The sequence below is a fragment of the Chenopodium quinoa genome, unplaced genomic scaffold, assembly GCF_001683475.1.
Source record: "Chenopodium quinoa cultivar QQ74 unplaced genomic scaffold, ASM168347v1, whole genome shotgun sequence".
NCBI lineage: Eukaryota > Viridiplantae > Streptophyta > Magnoliopsida > Caryophyllales > Amaranthaceae > Chenopodium > Chenopodium quinoa.
In genome coordinates, this window is record NW_018745000.1 from 4,170,489 (window position 1) to 4,190,643 (window position 20,155).

At 36.1% G+C, this 20,155-nt stretch overlaps 1 protein-coding gene across 2 annotated transcripts in view; it reads right to left on the reverse strand.

The window, feature by feature from the left end:
- Positions 1-13,908, reverse strand: part of LOC110707508 (alpha-mannosidase I MNS4-like) — a 41,620-nt gene extending 27,712 nt beyond the window's left edge. Inside the window, exons 1-8 of one of the 2 annotated variants that reach the window (XM_021885523.1) lie at positions 13,116-13,908; positions 12,511-12,656; positions 10,168-10,287; positions 9,958-10,050; positions 9,108-9,194; positions 2,132-2,222; positions 1,258-1,313; positions 950-1,022 (exon numbers count right to left, since the gene is read on the reverse strand). In XM_021885523.1, coding sequence (XP_021741215.1) covers positions 950-1,022; positions 1,258-1,313; positions 2,132-2,222; positions 9,108-9,194; positions 9,958-10,050; positions 10,168-10,287; positions 12,511-12,636 — 646 coding nt within the window. In that variant the 5' untranslated portion in view covers positions 12,637-12,656; positions 13,116-13,908. The remainder of the gene's footprint in view (positions 1-949; positions 1,023-1,257; positions 1,314-2,131; positions 2,223-9,107; positions 9,195-9,957; positions 10,051-10,167; positions 10,288-12,510; positions 12,657-13,115) is intronic. The other variant, XM_021885521.1, reaches the window with a different exon arrangement.
- Between the last annotated feature and the right edge of the window lie 6,247 nt (positions 13,909-20,155).

The window sequence follows — 20,155 nt, forward strand, 5'->3', positions numbered from 1 at the left end:
AGGGCTGCAGCAAATGTATCAGCAAGAAGACAAGGAATATTAATGCTCCACTAAGCTTGGTAGCAAAGGGCATCCTGCCAGTACCAGTACATGACAAATATGTTTAATGAGAGAGTACTTTTGTAAGAGAAAGCTTGATATATAAGGATAGGCAATGTAACAGTAAAATTCATGTTTTTGGAGAAATCAGTATTAGCTTAGCAGTAGCAGTAGAAGTAGAATAGCCCTCAAGAGTAGTAGTTCTTCTATTCCTCATTGTAGCCGTTACATTACAATATCAACCAAATCCTTCAAGCTTTCCTCTAATTTCGATCTTACTGTTTCTTAGTCCTAGTATCCTAGTTTATTGCAGAAACATAACAAGAAGCAGTCATAATGACACCTATAATATAAGTCAAAGCCACCTGTGAAGCCATTCAACTCTTACACAAGTATATATAATATGCAGCAAAATCTCACTTAGGTCAAATCATAGTTTGAAAAGGTGCAAGGCGCACTCAAGTCCAGGAAGTCCTTGCAGCCAAGGCGTAAGGCGAAGGCATGCGCCTTTTCTATATTAGGCGCACTTTTGAAAAGGAGAAAAAATGTGGTACTTAATTAAAGTACCTGTAATTAATTGGGGGGTTTTGCCCAACAATATATTTTAGAAGCTTACTTAACATTTTCAGTTGCGCCTGACAGGACTACTTGTGATTAATAGGGGGGTTTTGCCCAACACTATAACTTAGAAGCTTACTTAAAATTTTAAGACGTGCCTGACAGGACTATGGCAATATCACCTTGGTTTGCCTAGCACCCAGGTACGCCTAGGGCACATTTTTTTTTTAAGGAGTCAAGTTAAATCTTTCGGTGCCTATGTTCTCCCCTTTCAGAAAGACTAAATTGGCTTTATAAAAATACAATAAGTAACTAGAAGTTTGCAAGCATAAAGTACTAATAATTTCCTTACCAGGATTATTTGTTAGGCGGCTTAAAATACCAAATTCCAAGGTCAAAGTCCCACCACCAGCTGTTGACGTTATCTGAAGCAGCCCATGAGTCATGATAATAGTTTATGAAATCTAAACGATGAATATACAGCCATGACAGGCGGAAGTCGCAAGACAATAAAGAAAGATTTTGAAAGCTAGTAATCTGCCAACAGACTATCAAATTGAAGACAAGATCATTCCAAACGATGATTTCTGCAATCTTCGCAAGAGGTATACAATACACAATCTTGTAACATGAAAAAAGGAAAGAAAGTGATGGCTTTACCTTACTTTCATTCTCATCTACTCCATCCAATAAATTCACAGAACCAAATGGAATCCCTGGAATATTGCGTACAACAGTCATGACATGAATTACACATTTTCTCAGTTTTCTTAGCAAAGTGCCAAAGATAGTAATTAATCATAAACAACTCAAATCTTTTCAGATTTAACATCCATACTAAAAGATGTACAGCCAGGCTTTAGCACAAGGTTGCTGAGAGATATGCATCAAGATAGATGGAGGCCTCCTTTTACAATTCCGATTCATTGGGAATTTTTTCCGGGGAAGAGATTTTGCCCAAGTAGGTGAAAAGGAAATGCATTATAAAGAAAGACAGCAAGATCTATAATTTATTTACTTATCTCACTATAATTTATTGATATGTTTAAACTCGAGCTAAGCCATTCGCCCAAGTATTTAATTATCTCACTAATATCCTAGTCAACATATATCTGAAAATATATATCCACAACACTCCACTTTTTATCCATTGCAGACAATTTAAAACCCCATAAAAATACCAGAATTGAGTCAAAGATGTGCCAACCTTCAGTGCCTTAACAAAAGTAATATGTTTTGTCTAGTTCTTTAACAACAATTTTTATAGTGTGTGCTTAGGCAAATCTTTCAAAAACACAAAGGCCTCAATCTCTAATTTTTATACGACAATAGCTTTTCAAGACTACACTAAGGGTAGATTTCAGCGAGAGATAATACAGTAGGAAGTAGGAACAGCTCACCATTGGTGTACTTTATATCTTAAAAAAGTTGGGTAATTGGAAAAAAAAACTAAAATTTAAAAGGTACTAGATGGAGCCTAGGCATTTATAATTCAGAACAGGGAAAAAGAAGTACAAAGTTGAGCTATCAATACCTGTAGGCGTGTCAAAGGCAGGCAGCAATCTGTAAGCAAGATCCTCGGCTAAATGAAGTAATTGATTTTCATATGATGGGATTCTCATGCCCTGCAAGTAGACATCCAAATCACCAATAATATAATCGCAATAGAGAATATACTCATTTTAGTCAATTACACTCGAATCGGTTTCCAATGTTAGTGGAAGGTGAAGTGGGGCACAGAAAGGAAGAAAGAGGATATTAATAGATTACACAGCTAGGCAGCTACTCAGGTATGCTACTTGATCATCAGGCCTAAAAGTTTCTCTTTCTAACACTTTTTTGAGAGGGGGGCAGAGGTAGAAACTAGAAGTATGAATTTTTAATTCCGAAGAAAGTTGGATACAATCAAGCAATGATGCACGGGGACGGCTCTGGGCTGCCATCTCCCGTACCCGAAACGTCTCGGAGACGGATACGCGACGGGGACGGCTAGGATACATCCCAAATCCGTCCCCATCAAAAGTGGTACGGCACATCATTTTGGGGACGGCTAGGTGTAGACACCTAAAAATGTCTCCCCAAAACCAAACCAACAATTAATTCTACCTATCACGCCTTGGTTAAAGTATAGAACTTCAGGCATTGTATGGACTCCTTGGAATGCTTAGGGGAAGGAATGAAAGAATGGGGAGGCTAGTGTTTAGGCTAAATAGGGAGAAGAGAATAAATTTGTGATCAAGCTTGTTTGATGATTGAAAAAGGGGTAATCTGACCCCTATTTATAGAGAAAAAAGAGGGTCGAAGAATCAAGAAAAGATAAGAATTCGAATCGGATAAAACTCTTGCGATCGACAGCAGTTTTTGCGGTTTTTGTTTTTATCATATCTTTCGATCCAGAAATCGGAATAAGATAAAATAAGATATCGTTGGAAAGCCCTTGAAGTCTACTTTCTAACCCAATTGGAATCAGATTAAAATATTTTATAGAATAGAAGATATGGCCGAAATTGTGAGACGGTGTCTCTTTTGGATAGAGTTTGACATTTTATTCATATCTTTTCCGTTATAGCTCGGAATTGATATTATAATATATCATTGGAAAGATAATTTCAAGGGCTATCCAACCATATAAAATTTTGATAAAAAATATGAGGCACGAAAATCATATCTGACTATCTTTCAACATCTTTCAATTCGGATAGAATTAGGACTTTCAAAAAAAGGAGTTTTATTCAATTTCAAACTCTTTAATCTTATCTTTTCAAAACGGATAATTAGGATCTTTTAGAAACTTAAAGAAGCTTCCAATTAATCCTAATTGGTTTAGGAATGGGATTAAATAATTTGGACCCTCCACATGATCATTGGGTCGTAGGTAAGGTGGGCTTAGGTTCGGTTTGGGCCAGTTTAATATTTTGGCCATAACTTATTCGTTATAACTCGGATTTGGGATTATAATATATCGTTGGAAAGCTCTTTTCAAGCCTCATCCAACTATTTAATCGTTGAATCCATATTATGGACCAAAATAAACTGGATTAAACGTTTTAATAAAAAGGACACGAAATGAATGATTTTAAAGGACACGAAATGAATTATTTTGGGTTTAAAGGCACGAAAAGAGGAAAATAAGTTATGGTTTGGGGAAATGGGGTAGAAGTTAGGTTGGTTTATGAAATGGAAATATGGATTTAAGCACTCCAAGATTAAATACTCAACCCGACCAATAATGGCGGTGAAAGGTTGTTCATCATCGGGTTTGGTTTTGGGGAGACATTTTTAGATGTCTACACTAGGGTGTTGATCGGATACGTTTCGGGTACGGGAAATCCAAAAATCAGCCGTACCCAAGAAGCCCAGCCCAATTTTTTAAAAAAAAAAACCCAAATCAGAACAAAACTTACCTCATACTTGATTTCCCCCAATTCTCACAAACCCTAAAACTTATAAATCCTTCATCTTCTCTTTCCCTGTGCGATTTCATTGTCGGCAGCGCGACCGGAGACTCACCTGGAGGCTACGACAACCGAAGCCTGGTTCAAGGCGGCGCCGGAGACCCACCTTCTTCGCCGGAGACCCACACTTGCGAGGCTTCACTGCTTCAGTAAGTTTTTCTGACTTTCTTTCCTTTTTTTTTTTTTTGAACGGCTCTTCTTGAGTTCTTTATTTCTTTCTGACTCTCTTCTTTCTTTCTTTCTGTAAGTCTTTTGTTTTCTTTTTTAATTGTTTTATGTGTTGTTGATTTGTAGTGACATTAAATGAGAATGTCAGTGATATGAAGCATCCAGTAGGCGAACTTTTTTTTTTTTTTACATTGTGCAGTTGAATGGAGTCTCAAAATGTTGGTAGTAGTACGGGTAGTGGGTCTGTTAATACGAAATCAACTGATAATGCAGCTCCATTGTGGAATTATGTTACAAAATTAGACAAAAAGGGGGCTTTGGGTGGAACATGGAGATTTCAATGTAATTTTTGTACTGACTATTCTAGAGTTCGAGCTCATTTACTTCAGATTAAAAATCAAGGCATTGCAATTTGTAAGAAAGTAATACAAGCTGATAAAATTGAAATGCAAAGAATAGATGATGAGTTTGAAGCTAGAAAAAATGATTCAAGCCCTAGAGAAGTTCCACTTCCCTGTGAATCTACATGGACTACATCTGATGATGGTTTAGCCTCTAAGAAAAGAAAGCCAGCAGCATCACCTATTGCTAGAGCATTTGGTGTTGAAGCTAGGGACCAATTAAGTCAAGAAATTGCAAGAATGTTTTACACAAGATGCTTACCATTTAATCTTGCTCGAAATCCACACTATATTCGGTCCTACACTTTTGCTGCTACCCTGGTTTTAAACCCCCAAAAGATGAACAATTGAGAACAACTTACCTTGTGAATGAGTTACATAATGTTGAAAGGCAACTTTTGCCACTTAAAGCAACTTGGAAAGAAAAAGGCGTGACAATTGTGTGTGATGGGTGGAGTGATCCAACAAGAAAGCCTCTCATTAACTTAATGGCTACTTCCGGAAGTGACCCTATGTTTCTAAAAGCTGTGAATTGCTTTGGTGAAGTGAAGGATAAATATTTCATTGCTAATCTGATGAAAGAAGTCATTCACGAAGTGGGTCGCCAAAATGTTGTACAAGTGATAACTGATAATGCAGCAAATTGTAAAGGGGCGGGAGAGCTTATTGAGATGGAGTTTCCTCACATCTATTGGACACCATGTGTTGTGCATACTCTTAACCTTGCATTGAAAAATATTTTTGCTGCAAAAAATGTGAGTGGCAATGAAGTAGCATATGATGCTTGTTCTTGGCTTGCTAATCTGTATGAGGATGTTGTTCTAATAAAGAACTTTATTATGAATCACAACATGAGATTATACATCTTCCAGAAGTTCTCTCCTCTTCGATTGCTTGCTTTCAGAAACTCATTTTGCCTCTTGGATTGTGATGTTTAAAAGATTAAAACTCCTCAGACGAGGTCTTCAAGCAATGGTTATAAGTGATGATTGGTCTTCTTACAAAGAAGATGAACCGGGGAAGGCGGGGAAGTTGAAGGAAGTAATTTTGTTGGATATGTGGTGGGATACGATAGATTATGTCATTGATTTCACAAATCCTATCTATGACATGATTAGATATTGTGACACCGATAAACCATGTCTCCACTTAGTATATGAGATGTGGGATTCTATGATTAAGAAGGTGAAGATTACAATTTTCAAGTATGAGGAATTACCACTTACGGGCACTAGTAAGTTTTTTGATGTGGTATATGAAATCTTAATTGCTCGGTGGACAAAAAGCAACACTCCTCTTCACTGTCTAGCCCACTCTTTGAATCCAAGGTATATGTTCTTACACTTAATTATTTAAGTAACTACTAAATTTTGTGATGTAAACATTTCCTATAACTTCCTTTTTTTTTTGTTTGAATATTTTACAGCGATGAATGGCTAGTTAAGGACTCTTCTAGAGTTGCTCCTCATAGGGATGGTGAAATATCTCGTGAAAGAATGAGGTGCTTTCGTAGGTTATTTCCTCTCGCTGATGATCTTAGCAAAGCAATGGATGAATACGCACTATTTTCTATGAAAGGTGGGCCTTTTGAGGATCTAACCATCATGTCAAAGATGGCCACTATGGAACCTAAGAGTTGGTGGGCAAATTCTGGTGCAGAAACTCCTCTCCTTCAAACTTTAGCTTTTAAGTTACTTGGCAGCCCACTTCCTCTTCTTGTTGTGAGCGGAATTGGAGTACATACAACTTCATTCACTCACTTAGAAGGAACAAATTAAATCCTAGTCGTGCACGAGATTTGGTATACATTCACTACAATCTTCGTCTTATATCAAGGAATAGTGCACAATATGAGGAAGAGAATACAAAGATGTGGGATGTTGGTGGAGATAAATTTGATTCCATGACGGGCATAGGATTTCTAGAGTTTGCGAACCCCTCTCTTGATGAGCCGATCTGGAAAGAAATTTGATCGCTGAAGATTAAATTTACCGCTTTTATTTATGTTTGTAAGAATATTAGCACTTTAAGACATTAAATTCCGTAGTATTTCTTCTAAGTTGTGTTGTATGGATTTTTTTTTTTTTAATGGATTTATATTTTGCTGATTTTTTTTTTGGCCATACCCGTATTTTGGAAAAAAAAAAAATTCCGTATCCCGTCCGCGTATCCGTACCCGTTTTTGTCCCCGTATCCGTATCAGTGCAACCTAGCAATCGACAATGATCCTTCCTTACTCTAATTTTTTAATTTTTTTTAGAATAAACAGTGGCTGATGGCTTGAACTTGAATTCTGTATTGAGCAGAACTTAGGCTCTTTTGACCAAGCCACCAAGATTCTCAAAAACTTCGACTGCACTTTGGCTAACCATTTTAAAAAGAGCTTCTGAAATATAAAAATAATGTTTTTACTACTTGTCCCACAGTTAACACCTTTCACCCCCACAAATAGAAGACACTACTGCGAGGAATCAGTCCAGGCCCTTCACATATGCCCGGAGAAAGCCCAAAATAGAAGCTGCAACAGCTTGAAGCTGGGGTGGAAATCAGTTGCCAGATTCTGTTAAGGGAAGGGCAATAGAGAGTAATCAGTTGCCACAATGAGGGAATCTTGTTATAAATAATGAAGATGTAATGGGGGGAAGATATCCAGAAATTTGCAGTAGAACCTTTTGGGAGAGATTTCCTTCCTCTAGAAAGGAGAGTTGTATTGTTGGTTACACTGATGTGCAATACAACGTACTATAAATTGGGGCTGTTTCTCTCTACTTTTACTTAGAATTCTCTGTTTTAATACTAAATCCTAGCAACTACAATGTCTACAAATCGTCATAAATCAACATAATGTAGAATCTGTAACATCCAAATGCAGCTCAAGCTCCTTTATCACCCCCAACTCTAACCACTAACCATGACCACCTTATTCACTTGAACTAGCCCAGAAGCATACCCCCAAACACCTTAAACTGCCACAAAACAAGGACCCAAAGGCTTTTCAATTGACCTCAATGTTGTCACCAAACGCATTCCAAGAAATCAGCACCAAACCTCCATTTTATTTCTCCTCTGCTCCTGTCACTTTCTTTTATGTCTCATACTTTACAGCAAGATGTTTTACTACTTTTTTTTGTTTATGAATTAGGGATGGGAATTTGAGAATGCTTTGCTACTTCATTGAGATAACAATGAGGAGCCAAGATGATGAGGGCTGGAAAAGTGTTTTAACTTTTCTATAAAAAGGTCATTAATACATTCCAGAAAGGGTATACCAGTCCATTTGAAAAAACTCAGTAAATGTTGTGAGCAGTACAGGTAAGCTCCTTTGTTCATGCTACTTAAAACAGTTATGTGCTTCGAAAGAAGCTAAAGTTAATTTCAAAACATAACCCTTTTTGCCCAAGTTTCAGATCTTTAGCCTGAGAAGCTAAGCCAATTGGACACTTATTGATTATCTTTCTTATCCATCATTGGTATACAATCAGTCAATTGACCAATATAATGAGGCAATCCAATCCCCTTTAATCCACTTTGACCCCTCCTTAAAGGGATAGAAGTCCCTAGGCTCAAAGACCCCCAACTTGCTTTCCTAACTCAATAAGAACAATGATCCACATACAACACTTGTCCGTTTCGTGGTGTCTAGTGCTTACAAAGACGTGACTAGGTGCTGAGGTAACACGGGTCAAGCGCCTTTTTTGTCCAGGGAAGACATTGAATTAAGAGCACAACCTTTTTTTCTTCCACGATGCACCTTGAGCCCTTTCATAAAGTAAAAAGGTGGTTGGATGTAAAAAATAAAAAATAAATAAATAAATAAATAAATAATAAAGGGTAACATAAGAGAGAGTGGAAAGGTGTAAGTTTTGTAGGGTAAAAGGGGCAAGATAGTAAAGGGAGTTTGTCAAAAGAAAGTTTGGAAAATCTATGGGCTGAAAAAGTGTACAAATATTGCAAAACGCGCGGTCAAGGTGTCAACCACGGCTTTTGACATTTTGAATACCATGATATGTGCTTTTTGGGACCTTTCGTAACCAGCTTAGGGCAATTTAAAACATTTCAGATATAACCAAGCCGACTGGAAAAGGTTTCTATGCTTCTCAGACTGTGCCTATAGTTTTATTCTATGTCCTCAACTCTCCCACAAAGAGAGGAGGGAACAGGTCATCCAATTTTATTCCGAGATGGTGTCAGGTTGTCAACCAAAGGTAGCAAACAGCTCATTGCATCACAAGCTGATTTTTCCCCAACATGATGCCATCAAGGCACACATGTATGTGACAGACATGACAACTACAACTTAACAAACCAATTGGATCAATTAGATGAATTGACCACTATCTTACACGGAGTAGCAACAAAAGTTCAAGTAAATAAATTCAAGAGATATATTCTAGCAGAAATGAAAGAAAATGAGCAAATTATTCCAGATAAATAGATAGCGTTAGCGCCAACCATACAACCACTACGAGAAGAGAGCAAACAATACCGTAGCATAATCACTTGCAATAAGGTGGGCAGATAACAAACCTCCAAGAACTCGTATAGTTGTTTCAAAAACTGATACTGTTTTATTCTGCATATGTTACCACAGAAGATCAAACTTATAAGTCTCTTAACAGAACTCCTATACTTAAAGCAAAATTGATCAAAACACAAAAGAGAAAAAATTCATAAAATGAACCCATTGGAAGTGATTGGTTAGATATGGACTACGAGTGATCACGTGCAACTACAAAAGTTAAAAACTCTAGATTGCCACCACACAAACAGTAACCAGGACAAAAGCAGAATATTGCAAGACCATGAAGCTGGTAACCCCTAAAGTCGACAAGATAAGACACATACTAATATCACAGCCAATGTAAAGTTTTACATTGTTAGTCCACTAAATAAGAGACAAAAATAATCCAAGATATATCTTATTAGGTGGCATAACAATGATAGGACTCCAAAAAGACAGAATATATGACACTGTTCATAAGGGTGAATGGTAATATTGTTCACAAATCACAATTTGACATTATTCACAATAGTCAAGTCATAGAATATTTCAAATAAGGAGCACTTGCTTCATCAGTTGCTTTTCACTACCTTCTATTTGTTAAATTCTTTTTTCGTATTTGCCAATGCAACTCAAAAATAATAATTAATCCCTACCTCTATACTTGATTCCTTGTACCCTTTATTTGTCTCTATATTTTAGACCTAACCGACAAAAAGTAATTAATGTATCAAAGAGAAATACTGATACCATTTGTCATTTAGTGCTAGGTTTCTAGGAAAGAATACTCTCAATACAACAGTAATGATGATAGCACAAATGATTACCAACTCACAATGTCAAATCGAAGGTTATTCCCAAGCCATTCAACAGAAAAAGCAAAACGCTCTTTATCACCAAGCAAAGCCAATGTGTCAAGGGAGTCAACCTACAACAAAGAGGAATTCAATGTGCGGCAAAACTATTAAAGAGTAGGAATACTATCGACCTCTCCACTAAGTAGAAATCAAATTTAAAAATATGGAACCTGAAGGTTTCTTCTTACCAATGTTAGGGCATAACCACCAAAAGTATCTTCCCCGCCACAAGACATGGGTTTTAACTCATCTCGTGGAAAAGCATGCTTCATATATCCATTAAATGCATGGAAGAACATCTCTTCAACCTGAAATAAAACATTTTGACCATATAGTAACTTCAACACAAACAAAAAAACTCCCTCCGTCCCTTAGAGAACGACCATTTTGGCCAAATTTTAGTCCTAAAATGCTCATCCCATTTACACTAATAAAACCATCAATTTACAGTAATATTTGTGCAAAATTAGCTTCCTCAAGTAAATTTTGTTTTTCCCATATACTTTTTTTACTTTCTCTCTCTATTTTTTTGCAAATCCCATGTAAATTTACCTTTTCAATGTAGTTTTATTAGCTTTCCCTTACACTTGTATTTTTCATTTAAGTTTCTTAATACCCGTGAAAACTCCCCAAAAAGGTCGTTCTTTTAAGGTCAAGGGAGTAAGTATAAAAAGAAGAGATAGAAAACCAATCGAAATAGTACAACAAAAACCTCACATGGACAAGTTAGAAAGATGTTTTTAAAGCCATGGATTTGTTATCTAATACTTCCTGCGATTTCTTTTACTTTCAACATAGCCTATAGCACGCATTTTAAGAAAAAGATAGATAATGTAAACATACGAAATAAACAATATAATGTGCACATATAGTACATAACCCTTCCTTATTCCCGGTGTTCAAACTATTTTGACAAAATTTGTCTGCTTACCTTCTCTAATCACCTCCTAACTTAGTTTTAAAAGGCGCACCAAGGCGCAAATGGTCCTTGCAACCTAGGCGTGAGGTGCAAGGCGAAGGCGCGCGCCTTTTGTATGCAAGGCGCGTGTATTTATATGTTTATTTCAAATTATTTTTTACTTTGATTGTACTTAATACCAATTAAAAAGATTCATAATAAATTAAATAATGATATATGTAAAGCTAAGGTTGTCTGAATTTGAAAAAATGTCCATCATTCTTCAATTTATAACTTAAATCTTAGTTATTTTCCTTGAGGCGCAAAGGCGCACCTTACCAAAGGCGCTTTAAGGCGCACGAGGCGCGCGCCTTCCGTAGGTGACTGAGCCTCGCCTAGCTAAAGCCCATTTCCCAGAGCCTCATAGAGGCGCGCTTTTTAAAACCAAGCCTCCTAAAAGTGTGTATCTTAAGGGTAGATTACAAGTAACAGAAAACATAGGAAGTATATTATTCTCTCCATGTTTAAATAAGTGAAACGTCATCCTTGTGCACGTATGTCAATACAAAATTTTGATTGAAAATATTTTTAGTTATCAATAAGTAAAAGTTAAAAAAATTGAATATTAATAAACTGTTTATTGAGACGATTCCAGCAACTACCCACCAGACTATATTTATTCTTATGTATAAATCACAAATATTAGTCAAAGGTGAATTGGATGAATAGTGCAAAAACTCAAAAACGTTTCATTTATTTAAACAAAGAGGGAGTAATTAATAAATTACCTTGTATTAATTTTTAAAAGGATTGTGAAGTGTGATTTGCTATGCTACCACGACTAGGTGAGGCATAATTTGTCAACTCTAACAAGAGGATCCAAAAGTTAGTTGGTTAATATTAATAAGGTTTAATAAAACCAACATTTCCGTTTATTCTATGGTTCAATTCCATTGATAGTCTATACCACAATAAAAGTAGCCTAGGTAAAAATTCAGAAGCTCTTGCTTGCCGAATTCAATAATGGCGCATCATTGAAGATAAAGAGTAAGCAAACAGCAACAACAAAAGTTTTCGATTTTAAATTTGTAACCTTCTCTAAGTATCTATATATGCTAGCCTGCACATTAAAGGCCTTATATGCTATCAACCTTAGCTCTTACAAGTCCCAAAACTAAGATGATTCAATTTTCTTCTAAGAGATGACTTAATTGAAATCATCCAGAATTATAATTGTTGCCAATATAAGGCATACACCACCGTCCTTGTTTCAAAATCACACCTAGACTATAATTTGTCAAATTTTCTTCCAATAAAATATCTGATCCGTAAGTGACATTCAAAATTTTAGACTAATTACTACTAAGTTACATCAAAGATTTGGAAGACATGGTGCTTCCAAAATTGAGTGAAAATTAATTGTAGGTGGCATCAAGCAAAAAATAAATAATTAAATTCCTCCAAAGTACATTGATATCCTACAGCATTGATGAACCACAATCCCAAACAACGCAGTAATACATTTAATCTGGGGCACATTTAAGAAGAAAACCAATACTCCATTACTCAAAAGTCAGAAAGCAACGAAACAAATGGCTCATCAGACATATTCCAGATGAACTATAAAGAATACCTCATCTCTGAGCTGCCTAGCTTCATTTGGAGTAACGCTTTCTGCAAGAGTTTTCCCAATGAAAATGCCACATACTGATATAAGAATACACAAGTTTAGCGTTAACCACGTAGCTGATCCTCGCATGACTTTCGGGTCTCTCTACCCTGAAGAAAAAGTTGCACAACCACGCGCCACATTACATAAAATACTCCCTTTTATAAACAATCAAGCATGTCCCTGGTTGGGCAGGTGGCACGGCCGCCCTGGGCCAGGAATAAGAGGTCTAAATTCATACTTCAATTCTAACATTAAAGGGTTCTACAACACATTAGCAAACAAATTCGATTCAATTATCAAATACGGCTCGAAGAAGCATATAAATAATTATAGGGAGGAAAGCTGGAAAGGCATTATTTGATTTATTTATCAAATCATGCTCATAATTTTCTTTTCTAGCAACATAATCGCTGGTTATGATCTTTTATATAATCATAGTAATTAGAACCAATAGTTCATATTTCGAACCCTAAATTTACTACAATGACATTTAAATTAAATTAGATCAACTACAAATCCTAGATTGTGAAATTGACATGATGATTAGAAAAAGAACAAGAAATTACCTTAGAAGCTGCTTCAGTGAGGGTACAACTATCAGAAAGTGCTTCAATGGAGAAACGTTGAGTGCGCTTCAATGGAGAACGCTGAGAGAGAGAGGAGTATGAGGAGTTGGTAGTCAGGTAGTAGCTACATTCATCCGGTTATTTTTATTTTAAAAAAAAAAAAAAAAAAAAAAAACTCACACTACAATTAGGGCTTCTTATCACCTTATTAAATTTAAATTATTTTTACTAAATAAAAATTACGGCTATTTCACTAAATGCCACTGGGAATTTAAAAATTCACCAAATGTCATCGGACTTTTCAGAATTCACCAAATGCCACCCAGTTTTTTAAAAACTCACCGAGTGACATTAATGACCAACAGCCGTTAACTACGTTAGTCATTAGGGTTTAATCATGACACATGTCATGATATGATTAGACCATTTATCATAATTCATAAAAATTAAAAAAAAAAAATTAAATAAAATTTTAAAAACAAAAAAAAATTGAAAAAAAAACCCAAATTTTTCCCAGCCACCCCCACCACCGCCAAACCGTAACTTAGCCCCCCCTATCTCACCGAAAAACGTCTAGTCACCACCTTAACCACCAAAAATCGGCCGATCGGCCCTTTAGCTACCCACCTGACCCACCGCCGACCCCCAAAACCTCCCACACAAACTGCCCCGACCCCATAAACCACCAACATCAAAATCGGTCGCCTTACTTGCGTCACCAAAATCGCCAAAATCAAGCACCCTCTCCTTAATTACCTCTGTTGCCAAAATCGCCCCTCCTCCCTTTCCCCACCCTCAAATCGGTCGTTTCGACGGTGGGAGAAGGGAGGAGGGGTGTTTTATCGGTGGTTTTTGGGGTCGGGGCGACTGTACGTGTGGGTGGTTTTTGGGGTCGGGGTGGGCAGCGTGGGTGGTTTTGGGGGTCGGCAGTGGGTCAGGTGGGGCGCTAAAGGGCCGATCGGCCGATTTTTGGTGGTTAAGGTGGTGGTCGGCCTTTTACTGCGAGGTAAGGGGCGAGGCTAGGGTTTGGCGGTGGTGGGGATGGCTTGGAAAACTTTTGGGGGGTTTTTTTTTTGTTTTTTTTTTTTAATTTTTATGAATTAAGATAAATTGACCAATTATATCATGGCATGTGTCATGATTAACCCCTAATGACTAATAGAGTTAACGGTCATTGGACATTAATGGCACTCGGTGAATTTTTAAAAAAATTGGGTGACATTTGGTGAATTCTGAAAAGTCCGATGGCATTTGGTGAATTTTTAAAGTGCTTAGTGGCATTTGGTGAAATAGCCGTAAAAATTAAGGAGAGGGGTTTAGGAAAGGAATTCGACAGCTCTTATTGGTGGTGGTTTAGGCGGGGAAATAGGTTCGACGACATGGGTTTAGGGGAGGACTTCGGCGATTCTTATCGATGGTTCAGGCAGGGAAATTAGGTTCGGCGATGGGGGTTTTGGGCGCCGACGAGTGGGGGAGTGAGGGTTGTCTTTTGAGGAGTGCGGGGGTGGGTTTTAAGGTGGGGGAAAGGTGGTTTAGGGGAAGGGAAAGGGTCGCCTGAAGGGTTTAGGATCGGGTCGGCGTTGGCCTGGGGTTTTAGTACAGCCGTTGGCGAGGTGGCAAGGGGTGGTTTGCTGGCTAAGATGTGGTGATTGGTGGGATTTGATTTTTTTTTTATAATTAATTAAATAACTATTTTAAAATTAAAATAAATTAAGAGAGAACCAATCATATAATGTCACGTGGCATGATTAGTCTTAATCCATTAGTCATTAATGACATATTATGACATTTTCATAAAACTGAATGGTATGTGGTGAATTTGAAAATGTTGGTGGTATTTGGTGAATTAAGTTAAAACTCAGGGTATTTGGTGAAAAAATCGTAAATATTAACCTTTATCATTATTTATTTTAAAACAACAAATTATATTAGTATCAAAATAGTGTTATTACGTTAGTATCAAACATAATACATTAGCTCATTAAAAGAATGGCATTAGTATAATAATATGAGTAATAATATTCACGGTAATCATCATATTTTATAAACGTGCGGCAAAAAGCTAAGGAGGGTGAAAGAAAGAAGGTGTTGGAAGCAGGTTACGGCAACGAGTCATGGCAGCGGGCCACGACAATAGTTGAGTGGTAGTGGCAGAGATGGTGGTAGCTGTAACACCCCCAAATCTCCCTCTACGTAAATATTATGTTTATACGTATACAAATTGTAACCCCCGATTTACTAATTATTGATAAACAAGAATTAAAGGAAAAATAAACAATATTTAAATAAAAATATCAGAAGCATACACCTAAATCAGAGGTATTACCGCCACACTCGACAACTTGTCAAGTGTTAAGGCTTACAAAATGTCAACTGTACAACTCAATAAATCTAGGTGAGCTATTTATACAACTTTATAAATTAAACTTGTTATAATAAACTAATCGAAACACTTGAGCTCCTTTAGCTACGATCATCACTGGATCAACTTGTTACAATCTTGACTGCTCACCATTAAGGTCAAATTCCAAAATAGATTGTTGTAGGGCCACCATAAGAAAAAGACATGGCCGCAAACATAAGTAGAACAACGAAACAACACACACATACATCAGCAAAAAAACTGAGTAATCATCACATATCAAAATACAAAGAACAATAGAATAATTAATATAATTAACTCACTTAAACAATGTAGTTCGAAACTACATTACACATATACACCTCAAGAGTAGGGGTGGCAATTCAGGTCAGCGGGTCGGGTTCGGGTAAGATTTCGGGTCAATTTCGGGTTATGCTTAAAAGCTATCAAAAATAGTTTAAAACTTAATATTATAACGATATATGACACTTTGGTCAAATTGGGTCGAATTTGGGTTGTTCGAGTCGGGTCGGGTTCGGGTTTCTCTCATTAACTGACAGGGTAAAGTCGTATCCCCTAATCAAAAGTAAATACCTAAGTCCTCTAACTAAATTAGATAGGGAAGTAGGGTCGAACTCCACAGGGAAACAAGTCTTTCTATTCCTAATTAACTAATATAATCTAGATTATGAAGTAACCAATATTTATATTTGAATAATAAACTAAACTACGAAGATTGAGAATAGGGAGAAAACAATATATATAAGGATCTAGGGCATAGGTTCACCAATAAATAATACTCCAGGGTAAAACATAATAATCAATCATTGACATTGCATAAATAACATCATTAACAGGCTTTCGCAATTAATTAATCAACATAGATCTAACAGGCTCTCGCAATTTACTAGATCTAAGTTCTTATTAAAAATAGCCTTTAATATCAAATTAACATCTTCTCGATTCATCAATTCAATATTGCTATACTTTTACAAGCCATAATTGTAAAGCGTTAAAACAATTCAATAAGAAATTATCATGCAATATCAAAAATCAATAATAGTCAATCATCAATGCATCAATTAACCATATCGTAAAGGGCTTTCGCTACGTATTACAATCACAGAATTAATCTACCGGTATTAAATCTCATCTCTCGAATCTCGACTTAACCATTTATAAATTAATCTGCCTATTGAAACTAGACATAAACATCAATTCTCATCTGTCGAATCTCGAATCAATATTTTCAAACTCATGCATAAAAGATCAGGCCTAATCTAGTCACAGAGCATTAAATCAATCAATAGGAAATTAATCTAGCATTGACAATTAACAACAATAAATTACCCCTTCATATTATTTATGGATCCCCATAAACCCTAGAAATAAAACTACTCACACATAGTAGAAACTAAACTAATCAAAGCAATAAAGCAAGACATGATTAAAAGGAATAAAATAAACAACTAAGATTAAGAGAAGAGAAATCGTTACCAAAATAAATCTGGAATTAAGAGTAGATTAAGAACAAAGGTTTAAGAGAAAGAAAATCTAAGAGAACAATTAAGAGAGTAAAGAAAGAGTAAAAAGGAAAGAGAGGAAGAGAGAGAGTGATCCTAAAATCGTATTACGGAGGAGTATTTATACTCCGTACAAATCCTAAATGAAAACAAACTAAAACGACGCTAATCGTCTCCTAATAAATACACGCGCCCGATCGGGCGAGGCACCGCCCGATCGGGCGCGCCTTTTTGCTTCCTCAATACCAATCTCGCGCCCGGCCAGGCGCGTCGCCGGGTGCCAACCTTAGCTTCTCCCGCCCGGCCGGGCGCGCCTCCGGGCGCCAGCCTCTTTGGCCGGGCGGCTCACTTGGGCCACTATTTGGACTACAATTGGGCTCCAATTCTTCGGGCCAATATGGGTTTCCTCTTCCGGTCTTGAATACTCTATCCAAATGCCCCGGTATCACCTATACCGAACCCTTAATCACTGGTTCGATGGCTCTAACCGGCCTTGGGCTATAGAATCTGGTCGTGCTTCTCCAATGTTCGTGATTGCTCCAAAATATCTCGGGAAAATACTCCAAAAGCATAAATCCCTTCAAAAGTCAACCAAATCTACGAAAACACTAGAAAACACCAATTAGTAATAAAAGTGGCTCTAAAGAGCCAAAAACACTACTAATTACGACCAAGGGACGGGGGTAAAATACTATATAAAATAGACACATCAGTAACTTCGGGTCGGGTCAGGGATTTCCAGCCCTACTCAAGAATAAAGAACTCCATAATGTGAAAAATATCCTTTGTCACATCCAACCTCGAATAATAATACGATCCCTTACTCAATTAATTCATATCTCCCATAAGTGTACTGTCATGCTCTTTGTTCTATACCTAGCCTTAGACATGAGTAATTCAAATAACAAACCAATAAGTATAAAAATTTGAATACTCTCAATAACTAGAAAACACCTTGAACCAGACCACATACGGGCCAATTCCCACAATAGGGGACCATAGAAAACTAAATAAATAAAAGATTGCACCTCTTTCTTAACTCATGATTATCATCTCCTTACCAACATGCCTAGGACTAAAATCTATAACGTCGATCCTCAAACAAAGAATAAAATAATAATTCTCAACCTTTTGATCTCATAGTCTGATCAAATAATCATTCACGTGATAATAAATGATATCTCAACAACGGCACGGATTCTCAAATAATATAATAATTCGAACTTGATTCAATCATAGTATATCTCAACTCTTATAGGGCAATCATACTAGTAACCCAAATGAAATCAATTCTCAACCCAAAATAATACTCTGCACTAATAACCCTAAAACCTCAATAAAACAATACTTACTAAAGCAACAACATTAAAAATCCTAGTGTAGACACCCAAATGTGTCTCCCCAAAACCAAACTCAGTGATGAATACCTTTCATGTCATTTGATTATCGAACAAAGAGAAAGTGTGAAAAGTCTGGTGATGAGGGTGTTTTTATTAAAATATCTCTTCTTTCTGTTTTTGAAAATATTTCTTTTCTTACCTTGTTTATAAAAAACGTGCATTCTAGTTTAGTTTGGTCTATGATATGGGTCCAATATTAGTGTAGTTGAATAGGGATTGAAAAGACCTTTCCAACGATATATTATAAGCCCAATTCCAATGAATAATGAGGAAGTTATGGCCAAAATACTAAATTGTTGGGCCCGATTTGGTTTTTATATGCGGCCCAATGATCTAGAGAAGGGCCTAATATTAATTATCATTCCTAAAGCTATTAGGATTGATTATAGTTTTCTAGAGTACTCTAGAAGGTTCACTTAAATACTAATGGAGTTAGGATTGATAATTATGTTTCAAAGAGTTTGAAATTGAATAAAACTACTCATTTTTAGAATCCTTGTTTTGTACGAAGTGGAATATATTCATATTTTATTTTCGTGCCTCATAATATTTATCCAAATTTTATATGGTTAGATAGATCTTGAAATTATATTTCCAATGATATATTATAATATTAAATCCGAGCTATCACGAAAAATATATGAATGGGATACAAAACTCTATCCAAAACTGACACCCTTCCACTATTTCGGCCATATCTTTTTATCTATAAAAGATTTTAATCTGATTCTAATTTGGTTGTAAATTAGACTTCAAGAGCTTTTCAACGACATATTATATAACTTATTTGGACTTCCAGATCAAAAGATATGATAAAAACAAAAACGCGTGAAACTGATTATTAGTGCCTGACGACAAGCATTAGCGCCTGGCGCTAATCGAGTTTTATTCTCGTTGAAACTCTGATTCATTTTTTTATCCATCCGACTGATTTTCTCTATAAATAGCTTAAAATTCTGTTTTCAATCAACAATTCTCATCAATTTCCATCATCAATTCTCATCAATTTCCATCATCAATTCTCATCAATTTCCACCATAAATTCTCATCAATTCTTGTTCTTTCTAATTCTTTCTTCTCACCAACTCTCATCAAGAATTTCTTGATTCTCTCTCCCTCATTCTAAGCCAACCCTTTTACAAACAAAATTCCTCATACATTATCACTAGACACACCTAGCATAATTCGAAGTTGCCTTTGTCCTAGACGTGAAATGTTTGATTTCTGGGGATTTGGTCCCAAATCTAGTCTAAACTTTCTTTAATTCCTTATTTCAATTACTTAATTTAATTGTTTTTATTTTATATTTTCCTTGAAGTTACTAACGCGTGTATTTTGTTATTAGAAAGAGATATGAGGCATACAAGTAAGTGCTTTAATTATTTTATTGATATTATGATATAGAAATCATGCTTTGCTTGTTTTATTGCTTCCTAGTATCATGTTAGGATGCTTTCTTTAGTATGATATTTAGGGTGATTTGCTTATATCAATTATGATTCCAATGATGCTTCCTATTTTCTTTCCTAATATTCATGTTAGTATCATGTTAGGGCTAAGGCTTTGATCTTTATTGTTTAGTGACATGCTAGGGTTTGTTATTAATCTTGTTAGTATCATGCCTAGGATCTTGCTATTATTATGCTTTAACATGATTATTTTTATAATTTTTATAATTATTATTATTTTGATTATTATTATTGTTATGTTGCTTGATTTATTTATTGTTATTGCTTGATCACACCTTTTATGCAT